This window comes from Caretta caretta, chromosome 2 (genome assembly GCF_965140235.1).
Source record: "Caretta caretta isolate rCarCar2 chromosome 2, rCarCar1.hap1, whole genome shotgun sequence".
In the NCBI taxonomy this organism is placed as follows: domain Eukaryota; kingdom Metazoa; phylum Chordata; order Testudines; family Cheloniidae; genus Caretta; species Caretta caretta.
The window spans coordinates 191,074,382-191,094,211 of record NC_134207.1 but is presented as its reverse complement, the minus strand read 5'-3'; the positions used below and the strand labels follow the sequence as shown (position 1 = coordinate 191,094,211).

The 19,830-nt window shown below is 37.1% G+C and overlaps 1 protein-coding gene across 3 annotated transcripts in view; it reads left to right on the top strand.

The window, feature by feature from the left end:
- DNAJC13 (DnaJ heat shock protein family (Hsp40) member C13) overlaps positions 1 to 19,830 on the top strand; it is a 104,840-nt gene that overhangs the window by 48,592 nt on the left and 36,418 nt on the right. For 2 of the 3 annotated variants that reach the window (XR_012667179.1, XM_075125699.1), the window contains exons 21-34: positions 1,640 to 1,654; positions 2,415 to 2,497; positions 4,100 to 4,253; positions 6,653 to 6,756; positions 6,849 to 7,008; positions 8,463 to 8,525; positions 8,996 to 9,097; positions 9,504 to 9,608; positions 11,464 to 11,666; positions 12,357 to 12,441; positions 12,691 to 12,845; positions 13,745 to 13,790; positions 16,727 to 16,881; positions 17,717 to 17,918. Coding sequence is in view for 2 of the 3 variants with exons in the window: in XM_075125699.1 (XP_074981800.1) it covers positions 1,640 to 1,654; positions 2,415 to 2,497; positions 4,100 to 4,253; positions 6,653 to 6,756; positions 6,849 to 7,008; positions 8,463 to 8,525; positions 8,996 to 9,097; positions 9,504 to 9,608; positions 11,464 to 11,666; positions 12,357 to 12,441; positions 12,691 to 12,845; positions 13,745 to 13,790; positions 16,727 to 16,881; positions 17,717 to 17,918 (1,632 nt within the window). In the remaining variant the exon portion in view is untranslated. The remainder of the gene's footprint in view (positions 1 to 1,639; positions 1,655 to 2,414; positions 2,498 to 4,099; positions 4,254 to 6,652; positions 6,757 to 6,848; positions 7,009 to 8,462; positions 8,526 to 8,995; positions 9,098 to 9,503; positions 9,609 to 11,463; positions 11,667 to 12,356; positions 12,442 to 12,690; positions 12,846 to 13,744; positions 13,791 to 16,726; positions 16,882 to 17,716; positions 17,919 to 19,830) is intronic. The other variant, XM_048838767.2, reaches the window with a different exon arrangement.

Genomic DNA, 19,830 nt, shown 5'->3' with positions numbered 1-19,830 from the left:
ATACTGTTAGAAAACATTAGTTCTTTGTTTCCAGGTTTATAAATTTTTGTCTCTTCCCTTTTTTTCATTTTTAGCTAGAAATGTGAGTGATTGTAGTGAATCAGTTGAGGTTGGGAGAGGGGCATATTAGTATCTTGCAGACATGTCATTTGTCATGCACACATTTCCAACTTGCATAACCACCTCTTTTTGCTTAAACTAATTACCTAGGAAACTAGACTGCAACTGGATTCTTTTGCACCCTTCTGGGTATGAGCATCTTACAGAAGTTAGAGCAGCAGAAATCCTTAAGAGGCTGCTGCAGAAACAGCCTTTTAAACAATAATGTGGTGGGAAAATATTCAAGGATTTTCAATGTGTATTTGAGGTGTATATTCATTTGGTATATTTATTCATTAGTATCACTGTACTTCATCTGACTTCCTGTCTGTTTGGAAGACTAGAACATTGTCTTGAGTGGATAGACTTAAACTTTTGATATCGGAATTTCTTCCACTTTTACAGATCCAGACTAACACGGCTACCCCTCTGATACTTGATAGTAATGGCGGATTTTTACTTTAAGGTCACCTGGCTCTTATTCAGTCTGTGCCGCCTCCTCAGTACTTACATTATTTAAGATGGTGGTGTAGGTTTGTGTGTTCAGCAGCTATATTCTCTTAATATCCAAGAGGTCACCCTGTTTTCCTTGTTGAGGAAACTGGAAGGTGCCGTGAGAACCACCACCCCCCGACTTTTCCTTGCATTTATTTTATGTTCTGTCATTCCTCCTCTTCCCCTGTCCCTTCTGTGTGGTTGTTCTTTTGTGGTTATAAAGCTCAGTTGGTGAGACTTACCCCTTTTTTTCTTGCTCTTATAATTCCAACTTTTTTGTCCCTAGTCCTTTCTTGCTGACTTTTGGTTTTTTCACGACTAAGCTTGGCATTCTAGTCAGTTATTCCTCTAAATGAAACAAAAATTGCCTGATCTCTGAAGTTTCAGTTCTTCATTTAGAAGTTTGTCATTTTCAGTTTGCTGCCCATACATAGGAAAGATGGAAAGGTAGGGGAAACGCAACACATCACATCTGATTTTTAACACTTTCTCCTGATTTCTGATCTAAATAAAGTCTTAAAGTAAAACACAAATGACACAACTTAGAAAAGTAAGAAATTATGTGGGTCCTGAGGCAGGTTTACTCTTATTTAGCTTTAACAAATGTTACACAGAAATAGGCCAAACAACACTCTTTGTGGGATAGAGTGAAAATTCAGACCGAAATAAATCATAGAGATGTATGGATGTTTCTTTTATTTTAGCTGAATTTCTCAGTAAAATCTCTTTCAATGAGCTGCATATTATAAACTCTCCAAGTATGAACACTTACAGCTTTTCCTTGATGTCTTATTTACTTGGGAAGGATAAACCATGAATACACAATAAGTAACAGATATGGCTCTGCAAAACAAAATTCTGAGCTTTCACTTTTGATGATCAAATTAATAAAGGGAGATTGTGATTCATATTCATCAAATTATATGGAAAGTATTTGTGTGGTAACATTTTATAACTCCATGTTACCATATAAAATACTTTTAGTGGCTGTATCTTATTTTGTTTAAATATTCCTCTTTTCTTTCTACTTTCCAATCACAATCAGGACAGAAACAATATGGTGAGTCTGCGTACTACTTTTGTGGCTTATGTTTCATTAAACTCTGCCTGGCATGTGGTGTCTTGTCTAGCAGTGCATTTTAGATGTTGTTGATCAAACAGTCTTTCAATTTCCAAGTTGTGTCTGTGACTGTTTCCCTCACCACCACCCCTCCTGCCCCCCTGGCTGTTTAAAGATCCTTTACTTCTGAACAACAAAGTAGCCTTTTGTGTTCTCCAGGTTTGTGGCTGCCAATTTTACTGTGGGTATTGTCTCCTGAAAGATTGGTCTGGTTTTGGTCCCCAGTCACTCTCTTTGGCTTGGTGCAAAAGAGTTTTCCTGCATGGTTAATATATGCATGTAATACAGTATATTTAAATACAGGATTACCCAGCAGTTTTTGCAGTGTGCATATGGTGATGGGATTTGGCTTTTTATACAAGATAAGGGGTAACTGTGTATGATAAAAGTACATGGCTGCAAGTTTCTCTGGCATGATTTGATGACCTGTGTTGGTAATTTAGTATTAATATGGTGCAAGTCACTAGCTAAAGATTTCAGTTGTGGTGTTCTGTTGTCATTGCCTGTGACATCACTGATTAGAAAACTGCATCACTAGTAGTAGGCGTTCTCTTGGAAAGCTGAGATCTCTTAGGAACAGCCAGTGAAAACAAAGCTTCATTTTCATGTTTAAAGTAACGCTAGAAACCCACTTTTATATCTGGTATCTGTTATTGCTAATTGTCCTAGCCCTAAATTTGGCATCTTTTTCTATTTGCAGAACATTAATCAGAAGCCAGTAATACTAAGGAAACGAAGGCAAAGAATAAAAATAGAAGCAAACTGGGATCTCTTCTATTACAGGTAAATATCTAGAATAAATGTGTTAACTTTAATTCATCTGTTTTGGTTAATAAATCACGGCCATTCACTTGACAGATACAGAAGCCCTAACTCAAAGCTACAGCTATAAAGGTAGAGTTTTAACAATACAACCTGAAATATTTGACATGAACTTTAACAAATACAGTGTATAGAGCAAAAAAATACTCAAATGCACTAGGGAAGTTGTTTAATCTGCTTTTGGAATGCACATGGCCAGCCATAACCTCTCTTGCTTTTGACATTGCATACTCAGATACACTTGACAAGGCTGTATATGACATTTTTGTAAGACACAACTGTAGTATGTTTCCCTTTTACCATTTATGCTGTCACTTGTACAACGAAGTCCCAGGAGGTAGATTGCATTTCAGAGTACTAATAGGGTTAATGCTTTTGAAAAGTAGGGTATTCCGATTTCAAGAACCTTATTTTAGTTAATCAACTGGCTCCTAGATTTATTTTAAGGTAGAGTGGATGTCTTGTCTGATGCTCATAAAACACTAAAGATATGACTACACAATAGAGAAAAAACCATAGCTGGTCCCTGTAGGGTTGGAGGGTTCCAGAGCTTGGGCTCCATCCCAAGCCTGGAAGTCTACCCAGCAATGAAACAGCCCCACATCCTGAGCCTTGTGAACCTGAGTCAGCTGACATGGTCCAGCTGCAGACTTTTCTTTGCTGTGTGTAGACAAACCCTTAGACTAGTGGTTCTCAAACTTTTTTTTTAACTCAGACCACTTGAAAATTGGTGAGTCTCAGCAGACCACTTCATGATCTTTCTAAATGTTGTTTGTACCATTCGCTAACTATTGTAAAGCACTTTGGATAAAAGAGCTATATTTAAAAAAAACTCTATAATAATTAACTTTGTTCTACAAATAAAAGCACACAACTCTTATTTTAATATCGGTAGCCTTACCTTTCTAATGTGATGGATGTGCCCTCTCTCCCCTGCTATGGCAGCTCCCAAGCTGGGGCTGGGAAGGAGGGCCATCTCTCCCTGGCAGCCACAGACCTGGAGCTGGGGAAAGTTGCCTCTTTGGCCGCCACAGCCCTGCACATCCCAAATTCCCCCCCCTTCTCACCCCACTGCCCCCTCCAACCTACCCCCTATTTTCCCCGCAAGGCCACCACCTCACCTTACATGTGCGTCTTCTCCAGGGTCCAGGCACCTAATTAGCGGAGCCATGCCTGTGCAGCGCCACTAATTAGGTGGGTGGCCCTTCATTGTCTTGTGTGTGGCTGCCCAGGCGCCCATCTTAGAGGGAACGATCTGCGGACCACATGAATGGAGCTCGTGGACCACTGGTGGTCCACTGACCATGGTTTGAGAACCTCTGCCTTAGACTAATAACAAAGTAGACATATTGAGCAAGTCACTACTGTAACATCAGAATGATTTAAAGACAAATGAGACCTTGTTTTGTATAAATCAAGAATAAGATGGCAAAGCGTATTCCCTTCTGTACTATTTATCAAAGTACAGTATGCTCTGATGTGCATGGCAGGTTATATGCATTTTAAACTATCTTCAGCATTAAAACAGTTGAAAACTTTTTTACTAGCCATGCTTTCTCCTAGATTTCTTCAAGATCATACTAAGTCAAATTTGATTTGGAACTTCAAAACACGGGAAGAGCTGAGAGATACCCTTGAATCCGAAATGCGGGCATTCAGTATTGACAGAGAACTTGGCAGTGCTAATGTCATCTCATGGAATCATCATGAGTTTGAGGTAAACTTTTCTAATATGTTTTATTTAAGTCACTAATATTGTAGTCCTAGTGTCCTTACGCATCAGCTTTTTTTAGTAACATTCTAAATGAGTATTGTACACAACCTTTGTCAATAAATGATTGGGCAGAGTGTATGAACTCAAAGCTATGAAGGAGAAAGCAGGCACCTTCTCTGTATGGTGCTGATTTTTTTTTTTTTTTTAAATTCACCGTCTACAGGCCATGCAGACCAGTCCCGCTCCAGGCAGGGTACATGGTCCTTTTTCAAAGGAATCGCTATGAACTGCCTCATACACCCAGATTAAATGGCCTTGTACAGGCAAGACAAATCTCTGATCAGCCAAGGGGAATTCTAAATATATTCACTAAAACCACAAATAGCCACTTTTCTTAACAGTGAACGTGGCAGAGATCTTTAGATATGGCAAAATATACACATAAATAGACTTGTCTGCAGTGCTTCAACACATGGATTCAAAGATTAATTCATCTTAGAGAAGCTGTCATTGACAACCGAAGTTGGGAATTTGGGTCAAAGTCCCATAAACCTAACACAGAGGGCTTTTGACACACTGGAAGAAAGCACCTATGTATAAATTCCCAATAGAACAACGGTTAACGTTCATTTCAAGCATTAATCCTAGCAAGGTTAACACTGAGGTGAAAGCCATTAAAATGTAAGGTCCATGCACTATTCCTGTTTCTCTCTTACAGTATGTATCAACATACTTGTCCTGATAATTTATTGTATATTCCCATGTTCAATTAAAAGTGAATAATAGTTAACAAGTGCAAAGATCAGTGTGGTACCAAAACACCTGGAGGGGTTTGCTTTCAGAAAGCTTACTAAATATGAGGCAACCCATCTAAAGTCCTGAATAGATTGGCTTATCAAATCGCATGCAGAACATCGATGCTTCTGGGAGGAATAAGCCCTTCAAGACATGTCATTGACACAGTAACCTTTGACACCGCCAGAGTAAAAAAATTAATTCCATATATCAAAACTGTGTTTTGGAAATGGGTAGTATTTCTCTAAGGGGTCGCATAAGCCAAGAGGCCATAACTAGGTAGGAACAGAATAAACTGACTTCAGGTGTCTTTGATTTAAAAAAAAAAAAAAAAAAATTCAATAATAAAGCCTTCAGATAGCAGACTGTCTCCACAACAGAGTGGATTGACTAGAAAACAAAAATAGGAAGCGGAACTTGAGTGCTGTTGAGGGCAAACCACCATCTCATCAGTAGGAAGGGTCTACTAGAAGTAACTAAATCCAGTTTTACATCTCCAATAAATGCAATCAAACAACCTCAAACTCTGCACAGTATATCATAAATACTTTCTGCAGTTGTTCACTGATATTTTGGTCACATATGAAAAGCTTACAGAAAACTTGTTATATGGCTTTAGAAAAAGCCTGTATTCTGGGAGATCACCCCCCAAATCTACAAAACCCGAGTGTATCACCGCAATGTATGTCACGAGGAAATCTACAGGTACAATGTGACTAAACAGAGGGAACGTACTACACTTCAGATTGGTCCAAGAGTGGCTTGAGGGATATTGGCATTCTGTCAGTAAACTATCATAACCTGCAAGAAATAGACACTGGTGTGTAATGCCACACTTAAAACATTTTAACTTACTTTTGTATTCTTGCAGATATCTTTACATGCAAGCATTCTTATATTAGTGGTTTTTAATTGAGGCTGGGTGAAGGGTACAGAGTTTAACTTCATCTTGGAACCCCATTAACTCATGTAATTATGTGATTTTGTTTGTACTCCTGCTATTGCACTGTTTCCTCTAGGCTTTGGAATACCTATTTGACTTATTAAATATTAGCTGTTACAATGCTGTACTGTATCCATTATTGTAGAGATCCCTGTACTAGATTGTTTAAACAATGTGCTTAAAAGGTGTTTAGTATAATGCTTCAGTTTTAGGTAAACGCTTTGTTTTAAAATACATAGTGTATTAGAATATTAAAATTCCCTGTGGATTTCCAGAGGCTTTGTGCCACTTAAAGTATTGTGGCTGTCTGGAAACAAGTTGGATATCAACTGTTCTTTAGAATGTCAGTTTCTAGTCTTCATCCGTGTGTAAAGAAGTAATTTTTCAGCCATAAATGTATAGGTTAGTAAAATGAAAACTGAACTGTCATTTAGAATAGCAATTAATATAAATCATATTTCATAAATGTTGCTTATTAAACCTTACTGCTTATTGCAGGAGAGAGGCTCCTTCACAAAGAAGAAAAACAAACAAACCATACTGAGCATGTTAAGCCATGAAATCAAATAAAATATAGATTGCATGTGACAGCTTGTTAAAAATTCAACTTTAAGTGTATAATCCGAAATAACAAGTGGTTTGTATATGTATGTTTCATTTATAGGTTAAGTATGAGTGCCTTTCAGAGGAAATAAAAATAGGGGATTATTACCTGAGATTATTGTTGGAGGAAGATGAAACTGAAGAGAGTGGAGCAATCAAAAAATCGTGAGCCACAGTTCAGTTTGTCTTCCTTATTTTTTTTTTCCTGAGGTTTAATGCATGTTTCCTTCAGTGTGAACTTTCTTCCGTTTTTACAGGTATGAATTTTTCAATGAACTTTATCACCGCTTCTTGCTCACCCCTAAAGTGAACATGAAATGTTTATGTCTACAAGCACTGGCCATTGTTTATGGAAGATGTCATGAAGAAATAGGACAATTTGGTGACACTAAATATATTGTTGGGATGTTGGAAAGGGTGAGTTTTCTTTGGCTGATATTTTTAGATAAAAATAAATGTTAATTGGTGGCTAGGAATAGCTTAGTCATTGATATGCTGCTGTCCAGTTTAGATTTCAGTATTGCAGACTTATCTTGAAGTTTCATTTGGAAGTTACTGCTGGATTGGGTCATTTTTAGTCAGTTTCTCTCCTCTAACTCAGTCTTAATTGACACGTTCTGCTGATGGAAGTCTGTGATGATGGTATTTTTAGTCACGTTACTTTTAATATGCAGGAATAAATTTATTTGAAATGGGACAAATAGAAGCTCTACCTAAAGAGTAAAATAGAGATGAAAACAATATACACAGCATTCAATGCAGTTTTTTAGTCTTCCACTTATTCCTGAAGCACATCAGGGTTTAACAGCAAACTTGGAATTTTTGCACCCCTGTGGAGAGTAGACCTTCCACGAAGGGAGATGCTTTACCTTCAGAATGGCTTGTTCAAAGTGCATTGGCAGTGGTCTTTTAGACAGCATGTTTTCTCCAAAACTGTGGGTGTACTAGTATACTTAAGGATGATGCGTTGGAATTGTTTGTAACCGTAAAAACTTGGAAACCCTTTAGTGGTAAAGGCAGACACAAACCATGTTTAAGTACAGTTGAGTTAATAGGTTCTAATTCTTATGCCTGTTTAATCTGTTGAAGGTGAATTGAAGAGGTTTGGCCCATCGTCAGGGTAGTTCATGGTTGCACTTCTCTAGTAGCAATTGAAATTAACATTTTAAGCTTTAGAGAGCTGCCTTTTTTACAATGCTCTTGTCTTAGTAGTCTGGCAGTTCTTTCTGGAGAAACATTAACTCAAGCCTTAAATGGGAGCTCATCTTTCATTTAAGTGCATTTAAATTATAAACTCATACATGCTTTAATACCAAATCAGTAATAGGATATAAGATAATAAAAATCAGTTAACGATTAAAACTCCATTTCACAGTGAATTCTATAGCATGTCTATTTGGCAGTGGTATTTTTACCTTTCCCATAACATGAACAATTAACATGGATTAGGTGTGGTTCAGAAGAAAGTTGCATGCTTGAAATTACTTTGCACAAACAGACTTCACAGCAAACTGTGGAAATTATTCAAGAGCTGTTTTTAGTGTGAAAACAAATCCAATAATACTACCAAAATTAGTGAGACTGTTTATAGTGACTTACAAGATATTTTTGAAAATGTTTGAGACTTTTGTAACATGTTTGCCAATACCATGTTATATATACATTTTTCTGAAATCTTACTGTTATAAGTAGCCTTATCTGTTGTTGCACAGTTTTTATGTTTGTCACGAGATATTTGAGAATTTGGATTTTACTCTCTGGTTAATGCAACATGCTAATTTTTTGAGGCTTGAATAATTTGTATTTCCTGTTGGACATGTTTGACTTGTTCTTCTCTCTCTCCCCCCCCCCCATTTTTTTAACCCCAAAAGTGCACAGATAGACTTGAGCGGGACAGATTGATACTATTCCTTAACAAGCTCATTTTAAATAAGGTAGGAGTACTTAAAAGATTTTTATTCTTCTAGTACTTAAAAGAAAATTCATGAAGCATGGATACATTTCTTAAACTGTTAAAATGATCTCCAGTTTGAAACTAATGCTCTGAGTTGATTTTAAAAACTGTAACTGAATATCTAATCTTGTGTTCACTTCATGGAAAGAAAGATCTCTTATTAGATGCAAATGTTAAGGGTAAAACTCTCTACATTTCTGGCACAGATGCTATCTCTATAGGCATGATTTAGCATTTTTGAATGGGTAATGAGGGGATAAGGAAGTATAAATGTTCTGTGCTAGATTTCTAAAGAATATGGTTGAGTGTGAGGAGAGTTGAAATCTCACCTTTGAATCCCATTTAAAATACTATACAAAGGTGGCACTTACAGTGCTTTTTACGTGTCCATAACACACTTCTATAATGCTCACATGAAATAAATGTGAAGGTTTTCTCTCTTGTTTACAGAAAAATGTTAAGGACCTCATGGATTCAAATGGCATTAGAATCCTTGTGGATCTGCTTACCATGGCACATCTCCACACAAGCAGGGCTACAGTACCATTGCAAGTATGAGGTCTTTTGGTTTATTCACACTATACCTTTTTTGAGGAACTTTTTAAAATCTGACACCGTTTTAAAGGGTGCTTGGTCAGAAACTAGGATTTTATGAAATTCAGTCTTTTAAGGCTGATATCTTTTACTTATAACAATGTTGAAAAACTCACAAAAGTAAGGAAACAAGCTGAAGTTTCTCTACCAACCATAACTTTGTCCTTGTTTCCCTGCACATACTATTTACAGTCTAAGCCTTCTTTAGCACCACCCAACTCTCATACCCCCCTCCTAATGCAGATCATTGTAAAATCCCCTCCATAAACTAGCTAGCTTCCAAATTGCTAAAGTCATATGGGATCAAGACTGGATCTTGCATTAAATTGGGTACATCGTTTATATATAAATATTTAACTTTTAGAGCAATGTGATTGAAGCAGCACCAGATATGAAGAGAGAAAGTGAGAAAGAGTGGTACTTTGGCAATGCAGATAAAGAGAGGAGCGGTCCTTACAGCTTTACAGAGGTATCGTATTCTTTTTATGGCTGATTCATAAAATAATTAAACTTAAGAACGGCCATATTGGGTCAGAATAGCCCAATATCCTGTCTTCCAACAGTGACCAATGCGGAAATGAACAGAACAGGGTAACTGAGTGATCCATCCGCTGTCATCCAGTTTCAGCTTCTGTCAGTCAGAGGCTTAGGGATGCCCAGAACATGGGGTTGCGTCTCTGACCATCTTGGCTAATAGCCATTGATGGACTTATCCTCCATGAACTTAACTAGTTGTACTTTTGGACTTCACAACATCACCTGGCAATGAATTCCACAGGTTGACTGTGCATTGTGTGAAGAAGTATTTCCTTATGTTTGTTTTAAACCTGTTTCCTATTTTCATTGAGTGATCCCTGGTTCTTGTGTTTATATGAAGGGGTAAATAACATTTCCTTATTCACTTTCTCCACACCATTCCTGGTTTTGATAGACGTATCTCACACACACCCAGTAGTCTCTCTTCTAAAATTATCAATCCCAGTCATCTTAATCTCTCCTCATATGGATGCTGTTCCATATCCTTAGTAATTTTCGTTGCCCTCTGTACTTTTTTCCAATTCTAATATATCTTTTTTGAGATGGGACGTGGGCATACTCTGGATATATATGTAGTGACATTATGATATTATCTACCACTTTCCTAATGGTCCCTAACATTGTAAGGGGTGTTTTTTTTGACAGCTGCACACTGAGCAGATGTTTTCAGAGAACTATCCACAATGACCCCAAGATCTCTCTTGAGCTATGACAGCTAATTGAGACCCCATCATTTTGTACGTCTAGTTGGGATTATGTTTTCCAATGTGTATTACTTTGGAATCGGTGTTCCTTTTTCAAGAGGTCAGGATATTGTGTGTTTATAGAAGAGGAAAGAGTCTACACTACTCCAATACGTGCACATTGTTTAGCATAACTTATCAAATTTTGGGTAGATAATCCCCCCCCCCCCCCAAGTTTGAGACTTCATGGAATCCTACGTAATAAAGGAGAGTGATACTGTCACCACCTCTGACTATAACTGGCATTCTAATAGCATGGTGGAGTTCCACAGGCTACTGCTTGTATCTGCCATATGGTGGAATGAATTAGTCTTCTAGTTTACTGCTCTCTGAGCCAGTCGGAGGTCCATCATAAAAAGAAATCTTATTTAACATGAAAATGGTATTAAAATGTAAAGATGTGCACTGGCATACCAAATTACTGTTGTAATTAATTGTCTTACACTTAGTCCACATCCAATATATATTTAGTATTGTTCTGATGGTACCCAATAAGCTTAATATACACAACCTCTGAAAAATGTGGGTTTGGCACATTTAATGTTTCAATTCATAAGCTTCTAATTTTGTTGTGCTAAGGAAAGATTAAATTCTCAAAGGAAATCAGTGATCTAATCATTTTGGATACGGTGTTTGTGCATTTTATCTTCGTAACACAAACTACCAAATGGTGTATAAAATAGTATTTTTAAGAGTACTAGAATCAAAGCTTTTAGAGTTATAATTCTGTGTAGTCTCCAAATGAGATCAATAATGCAATTTACTATAATGACTTGACTTAAATTCAGTTGAAAATCTCTTCCCAAGTTGGTTTTCTTTTGCTTTTCTGGACCCTTTTTTCCTATCCTACACAAGGGTAGATTTTACAGTTCTTAAAGGGAACAGGAATATTTTAAGCTGTATTGGTTTTTCATAGCAAAAAATCTTGGAGGGCATCTGATTTTATATGCATTATGAGCTACCAAGACAAGTAATGAAAAATGCCAGAAAACCTTACTGCTTATAGTGTGAAGCATCTAACTTGTACCTCTGACTTTAAAAAAGATGCAGGAATTATGGACCAAGGGAAAGCTGACTGCAAAAACACGGTGTTGGGCTCAGGGTATGGATGGCTGGAGACCATTGCAGTTTATCCCTCAGCTTAAATGGTGCTTGCTAGCCAACGGACAGGCTGTGCTGAATGAGACTGACCTTGCCACACTTATCCTCAACATGTTGATCACAATGTGTGGCTATTTTCCCAGCAGGTAATGAGTCTTTTTAGTTCCAAGAGGAGAAAATGGCTGGAACTTTCCATGGTTGTAGCAAATGTGCATAATTGCTATTCCAGTTTTATTGATACATTATATGGGAGAAACTTTTTTTAAACAGGACATGCATCTACCATCTCGTAGCAAATTTCATTTGGTTAGTGAACATGGAAGTTTTAATCTTTCTACCATGAAGGGAGAGATGAACTAACACAGTTTTATGATGGGACAAAGATAAATCCATTTAATAGAAGTGCCATAAAACTTCATGGTCACTGCTTCTCAAACTGAAATTACAGTAACTTAACATTGTCTTAAAAATTATAACACAAGTGAATGTCTCCAGTTACTTTGATAGCATTAGAAATATAATCAAACGTCTTATAACTCTTCTTAAACAGATAGCTAATCTCATTGTTTCCATACTTAATGTGAATTTTACTAAACCTCACTGATATATTCTATATCAAAGCTAAGACCAGGTGAAAGTTTGAATATTTAAGAAATGAGGATAGAAAACTTGTCAGAATGTATATTCAGGATCTTGATATCAACCCAGTCCATTGGATCAAAATCTAAAATCTGCCTGAGAAATCGGTTCAAAAACATTTAAAATAAAAGCACAAATACTGTATTTATATTTATGTATTATACACTAAACATTGATTGGGAAAATACATATTTTAGGGATCAAGATAATGCCATTATAAGACCTTTGCCCAGAGTAAAGAGGCTGCTTTCAGACAGTACTTGCCTTCCCCATATTACTCAGGTAAGTTGCTTGTTTTGTCAGTCTGTTCTTTCGAAATGTGTAACTATCCAGAAATGATTCCCGCTAACTTAATATAATTTAACAGTTATTGTATCCTGGGCTGTTGTACTTTATTCTTTCTGCTGTATTTCACTAACATATTTTTTGGGTTTAATTTTGATTAGCTGGTTAAAGTTAGTTTGTTTTATGGCTACTGATCATCTAAAATTTGTAGATGCTCCATGTAAATTCTGTCTGTCGTCTTTTCAGCTGCTGTTGACGTTTGACCCTATCCTTGTTGAGAAAGTTGCCATATTGCTGTTCCACATCATGCAAGATAACCCACAATTATCTCGTTTTTATCTAAGTGGAGTATTCTTCTTTATCATGATGTACACAGGTTCCAATGTACTTCCTGTTGCAAGGTAAGGACAAGAGGAATGGTGAAAATAACAATTTTAGGTATTTATGCGTGGAACTGCCTCTGCATATTAATACTCCTAACTGGATAGGGGAACCTGTTACTTCTATCAAGCAGTGAACAGCAAGGTTTTTATAGTGGCTTGCTTGTTTGCTTCTGTACAAGTGATTACGCTATAAAAAACTTCATGTCCACTTTGGTAATGTGCATACATTTACAGTTTTGTTGAACTGAAGTAGTGTTTGGGGGAGTGTGTGCATATACTGTGCCCAGCTGTACAGCTAAAATCATATATCTGGTCAAGGTTTCCAATGACTTAAAGCCATTAGAGCAAGTTCCAATTATCTATACATAATACCAGAATTAGAAGAAATATTGTAGGCTTTTGATGTGTACTATTTGAGTTTTTATTTTTATAATAGTTGGGTTTCAACAAATCTCTGATCTTGCAATGAGATTCATATAAGGGTCCATAAAACTCATTGCAGGATCAATGCCTAAAACACTTTAATGTAAACATTCACGTTTATCAGACTTGTATCTTCAAGCATGTCTAAATTGCTTTCTATTAAGCAAATGAATTTGAGTTTTAAAGCAGTTTTGCTGCATGTAATAAATTATTCTTCCCATACATTATGAATTCAAAGTCTACGTGCTCTATGCAACAGAATGTCAGAAATAAGTTCTCTGTTTGTAAATTAGTCATTTACAACTTGTAAAAAATTCAAAGCTTTCTATAAAGCTTATAGGAGGCAAAAAATCTAGGGTTAAGCTATAAATTTGATATGAAGACAGGACTGAAATGAAAAAGCAAATGCATTTTTGAATCAGCACCTATACTGCTGTTTTCTGCAAAGCCTCATTGAGAATATCACTGAACTGAAACATTACTTTTTCTCCTAGGTTTTTGAAGTACACTCATACAAAACAAGCTTTCAAGTCTGAAGAGGTGAGTAGAAATTACTAGTATAAAAACATTTATTTTTGCTCTCATAAACGAAGTTAATTAATTCTATATTAAATATTTTCTGAAGTAAAATCAGTTTTCAATCTTTCTACCTTGTGCTTACGTCCTCATCATAAATGGACACTTTCGTCTTCTATTTTGTTAAAGATAAAGATTCTTTCCCTCCTTGCACTCCATGTTTAAAGTCCTCTTTTTTTTAAAAAACAAACAAACAAACCCAAACCTCCGCCCCTCACCTTGAGCAGACAACTACCTAATTCTCTTGGCTGTGTTGCTTGTGACCGTTGTGCATTGTCAGTAATTCATTACAAAATGAACTATATTCCCTCACCAAATACAGGGCATAGAGACTCCTGTATTCTTGACTTCTGTCAGTCAAGTCTGCTTTGAATCTCCTTTAGAAAGCATTTTGTTTGTCATATCTGCTCTTTCTCTTGGTTTCTAGAGAAGACCATGAAGAAATGCCATTTGCATAGCCAAGTAACTTTTCTCGCTGCTCATTCAATGTCGCTGCTCATTCAATGCAATCAGTGCATTAAACATACTCTTCTTTTCTAAACCAAGCATTGGCAACTAAGATGTGAAGAAGTTTATTTTAGTAGTGCTACAAATAGTGATTGGAGTAACAATCCAAGCAACTACTTGTTCCTCTTACAATTAGACCCTTTGAGACACCTAGATCTCACTGCTTACCACCTCTCCAGGCAACATTCCCATTGGCTAAGAGTGGGATTTCACTAGACACTGCCTATTTGCATGTCTCTTGTGTGCGTCTAGGCATGTAGCAAAAGAACTAACTTGGGTCTTAAAGTGAGGTGAGTGAACACTTTAAGATGACCAGAGAAGTCTGTTTTCTGAGACTGAATTTTTTGTCTTAGGAAGCTTCAAAATGGGACATTGGCTTGTAATGTGTTAATGAAAAACCTTCACTAGAACCCCATGGAAATAATAGGGGGAAGCACATTCCCTATATTCAGTGGCAGAGAGAGACAAAATCTGGTGGACTCAATTACCTTCCCCATCCAACATCTTGTACAGGAGTAAAATCATACAGATTTGTACAGCTTGTGTGGCCTCTATCTTCCGAGCTTGCAGCTAGGATGACTGCAATTGGCATTTCAAAAGAGGTCTGTTTATTCTTCATAACACAAGTGGAAGCAGCTTCGAGCTAAGATGAGTTTGGAGCACTTTCTGGCTTGGCCAGTACACCGATCCGTGAAACTCTTTTCACTTTGTGGACCATAAGTCTCTGATATCAGTTGTGTTCCTCCAAGTGGAATAGCTGTGTACACACAGTGCCTAGTAAATGATCAAGCTAAAGGAATCCAAAAAAAACAAAGAAATAGATGTAGTTCACTGGTCTGAAGTGGCAAAAATGAAGAACTTGGAACTGTAACCATTATTTTTAGGTTGTTATATATTAGGAACTCCTTGTCCAAGTCATTTTAAACGTTGTATGAAGGTTCCTGGCCAAAGTAGAATTTAACATTACAATTTTGAGATGAATTTGAATTTTGCCAATTTTAGTAGGGAAAAGGCCAAATATGGCTTTTAATGGAAACTTGGTTGCAGCTTAATAAACTGTAGGGAACTACATTGATCCAAGCTAAGGTCTTAATAAACTGTGAGAAGTAGTGCTTGTTGGTGTTAATACTCAGTCACCTTTTTAAAGGGGATAAATTGCCCTTGCAGAAAGTGCATCTTAATTCACCTACTCTACTTATGTCCGAGTGTTAAAGCTGAACCAGGGGAGGAGATAGTATCCAGAAGCTGCTTATCGTGCTAGTCTGATGGTGGTTTCCCAAGGATTGGTTTCTTCCTTTCTTTTGATATAGAAGGCTTGCAATACATTGTTTTGTCTGAAATATTTAGCAGTATCTTTATGCTTTACAGTCACCCTAAAGTCACATTTTAAACCATATAAAAATTGAATAATCTTACAAAAATAAAATTGTAGAGCTGCACTTATATTACTACTATAGTATGTGTGCCTGTCTGCCTGTAGTACTGTGCCTCTGAATTAAACATACTTCCTATTAGCATTCTTATAGTAAGCAGGATCCAAGAACATTCCTTGTTCTGTAAACCAGCGTAACTTTCCATGTACTGATCTACTTTATTCAAGGTATGAAGGATGCTAGCTCACATCAGATTTTTTTTAATTCATGATATCAAAAAAGATTTATGATATCGTTGCTTGTTAAACTCTTTAAACTTAAACTAGATCATTGATGTAGCAAACAATTTGACCAGTAAATGATATAATTAAATCTGTCTGGATAGCTTTTAGGAATTTTAGATAGGATTTTTGGCTCACAGGAGACCTAGTGACAATTTTGAGTTCTGTATAGAGACTTGCTGCTTGTTCTAGTCTTGCCATTGGCTGCAAAATGAATATTCTACAATAAACTTCAGTGTCTTATGCTTTCCATTGATGAGCTGAACCATACTGCTGTTGGACATAACTACAATGACTTTAAGATTAGTGTTTCTTATAGTCCACTGCTTTATATCGCTAAGGATGATGGGCTTCACTGCCCTGGGTGTAAAACTGGTACACTTTTTAAAGTGCTATGACTGTTCTGGGTTAACAACTGTGACTTACAGTATATTACTTAGCTGTGTTTCACTCCTTTACAAGTAATGTGAAGATGACTCATGGTCAGCATCCTTTTAAAAAATCAGCCTCCTTAGCCACTCTTACATGTAAGTAGCTGTTACTGACTATCAAATTGTTGCATACTTGAAGCTACGTAAAGAAACTTTACGAACATATTTAAGATCCTAATCAGTTTAATTGAATTCCACTGTAAAATAGGAAAGCCTTATCCCGGAGTATGTTAATCATTCAATGAGTGTGATCAAACTACAGCTTAACTTGGAAACACCTCAATACCTGTGAAATTCTTTCATTTTAGACAAAAGGGCAAGATATAGTTCAAAGAAGTATACTAGGACACATCCTTCCTGAAGCAATGGTGTGTTATTTAGAAAACTATGAGCCAGAAAAATTTTCTGAAATTTTCCTTGGGGAATTTGACACTCCAGAAGCGATTTGGAGCAATGAAATGAGGTAAGTATTTTTATCTATTTCCCATTAAATAGGGGATCCAGTCTTTTGATTAAACTTGTATTAAGTGCATACCATGTGATTTGATCTTGGGCAAAGAGGGCTCAGTGGCTCATTTCACTTTGCTATAGTAGCAGTTGCCTGTAGAAACTCTCTCCAGTGAAATGGATTTAGTTGTCCCAATTAAGTCTTCAGCCCTCTGTTCACATCATAAAGCCAGGAAATGACATGACACAACAAAGTCTCTCTTCAAAAGAAGCCCGTGGTACAAATATAAGTGTCATGGAACAGTTACGCCATTTCACTTTAAATTCTCCAGCAGTTTGCTTCATGCCTGCCTATGTCATGCTTAGTTAGTGTCAGTAAATGTTATCTGTCTCTAGAGTGTGACCATTCTTTACGGTTTCCTCGCTAAACTACATGGTGTTACAAATCACATAATTCCTGCCTGGATAACATACCTCTCTGGTTGCTAGGGCATTTCCCATATAAAGCATGGAAAATCTTTCTAATTATATATCTTTTTATATAAATCTAAATCTTCAGTGTTAAAACAAATTTGAGACTGCTCTCGAATAGGTAGGCAGAACTGTGTACGCACCTTCTGTATTACTGCTTAATTTTTTGTTTGTTTTTTTGGTGTCTTAAAATTAAAACCAGTCACATGAGATTATAGGACTGTAGTATCCCAAATTGCATAAGACTTTTAATCTGTTCAAGAAAATATGGCTAATTATGGGAAATTAAACGCTTGTCAAAAATGCTTAGTAGTGTACTTATGAAAAGTACCTGACCAAAATCTTGTATTGGTGTAATTCTCAATGTTTGCAATTCAAAGGCGCCTTATGATCGAGAAGATTGCTGCTCACCTTGCTGACTTCACCCCTCGTCTTCAAAGTAATACAAGAGCACTCTATCAATACTGCCCCATACCAGTTATCAACTATCCACAACTGGAGAATGAGCTGTTCTGTAATATTTATTACCTCAAACACCTGTGTGATACACTCCTGTTTCCAGATTGGCCAATTAAAGATCCTGTAAGTCCAGAAATCTTTCTATACTTGTATATCCATAGTGCACATGCACAGACCTAACACTCAAACATTTCTAAAATCCAAAAAATCCAGGAGTGGCATATTCTTAATAGTTGGCCTCAAACCTTGTTTCCTCCATAAACCTCAATATACTTTGGTTTACACTGCAAGTTCCTGTAACAACTTATGCATGATGAACTAAAAATCAGTATTGGGTAAACGGGAATATAACTGAGTTGTTCACTGAATTCTTGATTATGGCATGAAAAAACTGTTCTGCTGCTGTAACAGATATGATTGCTCATACTTACCTTTGTTTCAGCAACTCTTGGGATGTCTACACTGCAGTGTGAGTCTGGGATTTGAATTCAGGCTCAAGGCCCCTACCCCTTCCATCTACGCATAAATCTTACTAATTAGGACTCAGACCCAGGGTCCCAGGAGGTGGAGGGTCTGAGCCTGAGTCAAGCCAAGACCTGGGTTTAAGCCATATTGCTTTGCAGTTTGTAAAGACAGACCCACTGGACTCGTCCTCTGGGACTCCACCAGAAATATTCCATGATCCCACAGGCCAGCTATCTTTGCCCTCTGGGCAGTCGAGTCTGGTGGAGAGTCAAGTTTTCCCACAGTGCACTACAAACAAAGGACTAGAGCAACCAAATTTTGAGAGGGTGCTAGGAAGTCTGGGATATGGGAGGTTGGACTTAGTCTGCCCACATAAAACCGTGTAGACACTGGAGCCCGAGGTTGGGACACAGGGTTCAACAGCTCCTAACCTGCGGTTACAAATGAGTGTAGACACTCAGACCTAGGTTAACAAACCCAGAGTATGCTAACTGAGTTCTGCTAACCCTGGGCTTAAAGAGACTAATCCGGATAAGTAACCTGGCAAACTCTTTTAGTAACACTTTTTAATGCTTAAACTTGTAAAGCATAACAAGAAACCTAGACTTAGACTTCATAGATGGCGATGTCTACTTTGACAGTTAACCCAGGTGATTGGCACCTCAGTTAGCCTAGCAAGGGTGAGAGCATCCCTGCAGCAAAGCCATATCTGCATTACAGTTTCTGCACTCATGCATGTGCCTGGAAACATAGCCCATAGTTCTTTGTGCTGAGATCCTGTAAGACTTACCCAGTAAATTGGGAGATAAGGATAAACTTATTTATCCTTTTGGAGAATTGTGGTAAAGACACTGGAGGACTGCTGGCACTTGAATTATTTTATTTATTTATTTTTATTTTTCCCCTGTGCCCTCAATACAAAGTAGACGGGTTCTATCCTGACTTAGAACAGAGCCTGGCTTGTAGCCCTCCCATACAGCCAGGTAAATTGGTCTGTGCTTAAAGAGCCTCTAAAAAGCCAGGTCAGAGGTTTTTCATTTGTGAATGGTAGTGGGGTTAAGGCTACTGTGCAGTGTAGATATGATATTCTCTTAGTGTTTGCAGTTCACCTCACTTGGACAGTGAAACTAAAGGTCTTGTGTAGTCACTTATTCCTTATATGCAAAGGAATTCTTACTTGTCTTAAATTACCCATTGAAACTTACAAAATGTAAATGTTTTCATAATTTTAACTTAAAAGTTGCAACAAAGCTACTTGGCAGAGTTCAGGTTAATATATCTGTAGCAAATGCAGTAATCAAATGCTAAGAATCAGTCTAAAAATATCACTTTAGTGCTATAACTCTGAGGCTAATTTTAACTTACTCATGTACAAAATATCTAAATGGAATTCCCCAAACAAAGATGAAGACTTACCAGGTCTTTCAGGTACAGTACACTTTCTAGAGCTCTGTCCACTCCAAATTTAAATGAAACACATTTTTAAGAACAAGACCGCAGCGTGGAGCAAAATCAGAATCCCAGGGTATGTCAGTTCAGGATAAAAACTACCTTAGAAAGCATTTAAAAT